At 33.2% G+C, this 3,568-nt stretch overlaps 1 protein-coding gene across 1 annotated transcript; it reads left to right on the top strand.

Moving 5' to 3' along the window:
* Positions 1-2,298: 2,298 nt before the first annotated feature.
* LOC132904198 (uncharacterized) lies at positions 2,299-3,297 on the top strand. Its single transcript, XM_060954112.1, has one exon. The coding sequence runs from the start codon at positions 2,299-2,301 to the stop codon at positions 3,295-3,297; it is 999 nt and encodes a 332-aa protein (XP_060810095.1).
* The last annotated feature ends 271 nt before the right edge of the window (positions 3,298-3,568 follow it).

Raw genomic sequence — 3,568 nt, 5'->3', positions numbered from 1 at the left:
CTTTTAGACTCACTCTCAATCAAATTATATCACAACTAGTGCATTTAATAAATTAAATTTACCAACGCAAACAATAAATATGGAAGTTATTGGGTTCAACGAGAACAAAACAAAAATTAACCAATTATGCAATTTTGAAATTAATTCTATAGACAATACCTACCTATTCAACTAATTTATCATGTTTTATCGTACCTACTATTTGCACTTTGCCATCTTACTTACCTACTCAATCAATTGACATCCCAAACCGACTTACATTAGCAGATACTAGTTATTATGGTGTGCGATGGTGGTGAAGTCGATATTATAATAGAAGCCGAGCTCTTTTACTAACTTCTCTGTATTGGTCAGCACCGCTTTGGTGAAGGGTTGCCAATCTTACAGAGAACTAGACTAGGATGGGTAGTTAGCTGCGCGCGGCACGTTCTAGTGACCGCTCGTATTATCTATCGCGTTATCTGTCCGCTAATTGTCATGTACAAATTTTCTTCGTCTACCCTCAATTACAATGAGTGAAATAAGTAAAGGCAACTCCTTTCAAATACAAAAAGTGATGACGAAGAACATCAGTGTCAGCAGCAGACTAACGATTTTGAGTGGGACAACACAGGAATAGAACTACCGCAGTAAACCGAACGTTTAGCAGAAAAAAAGGCTGAGGAACAGCAGTGAAGAAATTATAGACGACGAGGATTTCATTACAGTGGGAAGAAGTACGAAGAAATAAGCAAGAAGCTATTCAAAGGTCAGTGACAAAGATAATCAAAACATGAGAAATACGAGTATGAGTGATGATGAAATAAACTTCGAGGTTTGGCTTAATTCAATACAACCTTTACCGAAACAAGTTGCTTTAGCAAAGCTTTTGAACGCTGAAAACATAACAGAAGTACTGAGGATCAATTATAAGGGTCCCTATAAAGTATTAAGTAATTAAATTTGAAAAAAAAAGAAGAGGCAGATAAGTTGCTTAACTCTGCAAAAATTAAAGATATGGGTTGTAAATGCCAATCGACAGACGAAATTCGTTTCTCCTATGGAATAGTGAAACACATAGATAGCGATTTGAAAGAAGAAGAAATGAGTGAGATATTCAAATGTCAGAACAAAATACTATCAGTTAAAGAGACTAACAGGTGACGGACAATGGGTGGATTCTAAGACTATACGTAAGTAGATGTTTATTGGGAATTCTGGGACACTTTTGTGTCCCAGAATTCCCAATAAACAAAATTCGATTCATTCTAAACACAAAACATTAGTCGAATGCACTCACCTGACTCCATTATAAAATTGATAAGAATCACCCGCGAGCTCGTGGAAAGATCACACACCGAACACACTTTTTACACATGATTCATTCTAACCATCAAACATTATTTTGTTGTGCTTTCCTGATTCCTGTTTTACCAACAAGATTTTACATGTTAAATTATAAAACGTGTTTATTCGTTAAACCTAAATTCATTTCGCTCAAATTCGTTGAGTACTGCAGACGAGTTTAAGCACATGCTACTTAATAACTAGAAATGAAATTTGTGAAACAAAAAGACTCACTAAAATTAGATTGTATTTGTCCTGCTTCATCACAAGAACCAAAACGACACGGAAACCTTCTGCCGAACACAATACGTTGTATCGTTTGTGGTCCATCAAATTGTGGAAAAACCAACTTAGTAATAAGTTTATTGTTACATTCAGATGGTCCACGATTTTGTAACTTATATGTTTATTCAAAATCTTTATATCAAGCAAAATACTTATTTTTAGAGAAAGTTATGAACATGGTTTCTGGTACAACCTTTCATAAATACAATCACAATTGTGAAATTTTGAGTCCTCACGAAGCGCTACCTGATTCAATTATAATATTTGATGATGTAGCTTGCGAAAATCAGAACAGCATTAGAGATTATTTTGCTATGGGTCGACATAAGAAAATTGATTGTTTTTATATTAATCAAACATATACAAAAATACCTAAACAACTAGTGAGAGACAATTCCAATTTGATTGTATTATTTAAACAAGATGACATTAATTTGAAACATGTTTATGATGAGCATGTAGGGTCTGATATGTCATGGAATCAATTTCGTGAAATGTGTTCAAAAGTTTGGAAAAAGCCTTTTAATTATCTTGTTATTAATAAGGATTGTGATAAAAACAAAGGATGTTATAGGTCAGCATTTGACACTTTTATAGTTCTAGATTAACATACTTAATACAATGTAGTGATAATGAAAGGTCACTTTAAAGTGTGATCTGCGACTGAACACAATATCAAGCAGTAAAATGGAAAAAACATTTAAAAAACAAATAGTTAAGTCAGCAGCAGCTGTTAAAAGAAAAGTGGGGATGATTAACGATACAAAAAACGTAAATAATATGGCACTGGAGAAAATTTTCAAACCTATTGTTGATCCCCTTAATTTGATAGCCAATAAAAATAATGAAAAGTGGGTTGAGAATGAAAATAATTACATTCCCTCTGTTGGGAAAAAATGTAAAAATGAAAGTACATCGTCTTATTCATCCAATGAAGAATCGAATGACACTGTTTCTGAAAGCGACTTTCCTAATAATTACAACAAAACTTTAATTTCCACACCTTCTGAAGATCATAATGTCAGTGAAGGTTCGTTCAAATCTATTGCGTCTTCTCCAGATAATCGTCAAACTTTGTCGTGGTCTACATCATCAGAAGTAATGGATGCTATACCTTTTGGAGTAAGACATGAGCGGGGAAAACTAATGCTTGGCAATATTCGTGTTTTCGATAATGATAACATTCTGAAAATAGGAACTCGAATTTTAAAGAAGACAGATGGTTTAAGAGAGTTACTATTTAAAAGGAAACCTGATCTAGAAAAATTCAGAGAGGAGGACTTGCAAAATTATAAATTGTTACTAATTGATACTAATGCACATCGACGTAATTATGAGTCATCTAAACCTATAAACAGTAACAAAGGTTTTAAATACATTAATGTCATTAAGCCTTTATTTAAATTCTCAAAAAATATGACTTCAAGTGTAGAAAGTCTCCCTCAAGGAAAAGGTATTCCACTTCTGAAAAAAGTAAAAAAATATACTGATTATGTTTATTGGGATGATCCCAACGAACTGGTAGAACGATTAAAATTGTTGTTAGGATCACGAGCGGCTGGCAATAGTGGTGTAGATAATGAAATTATTGCAGTCATAGAAGAATTACGAGAAGCTGGAATTATAAATATAGAACATAAACAGCTATCGCCACAGAAAATGACCAGTATAATTCGAGATCTCTAATCATCTAGACAGCAATGAATGTAGATAAGTTCGGTCATCACGTCCATAAACGTTTGCGATTATTGGAATTTATCGACACTTTAAACGATACATTGGTGAAAACTGATGCTGGACACTATGATTTGAAAACATCTAAATTAAAAGGTCTTTCATCTCCAAATGAAGCCGATGAAGCAGTGAACAAAGCATACGTCGATAATATACTACAAGAGTTAAGAAAAGAAATAAGAGTGGTTAATGATAATATACAAGTATATTTAAAAAAATTGGA

This window comes from Amyelois transitella, chromosome W (genome assembly GCF_032362555.1).
Source record: "Amyelois transitella isolate CPQ chromosome W, ilAmyTran1.1, whole genome shotgun sequence".
Lineage (NCBI taxonomy): Eukaryota > Metazoa > Arthropoda > Insecta > Lepidoptera > Pyralidae > Amyelois > Amyelois transitella.
This window is presented reverse-complemented; position numbering and strand designations above follow the sequence as displayed.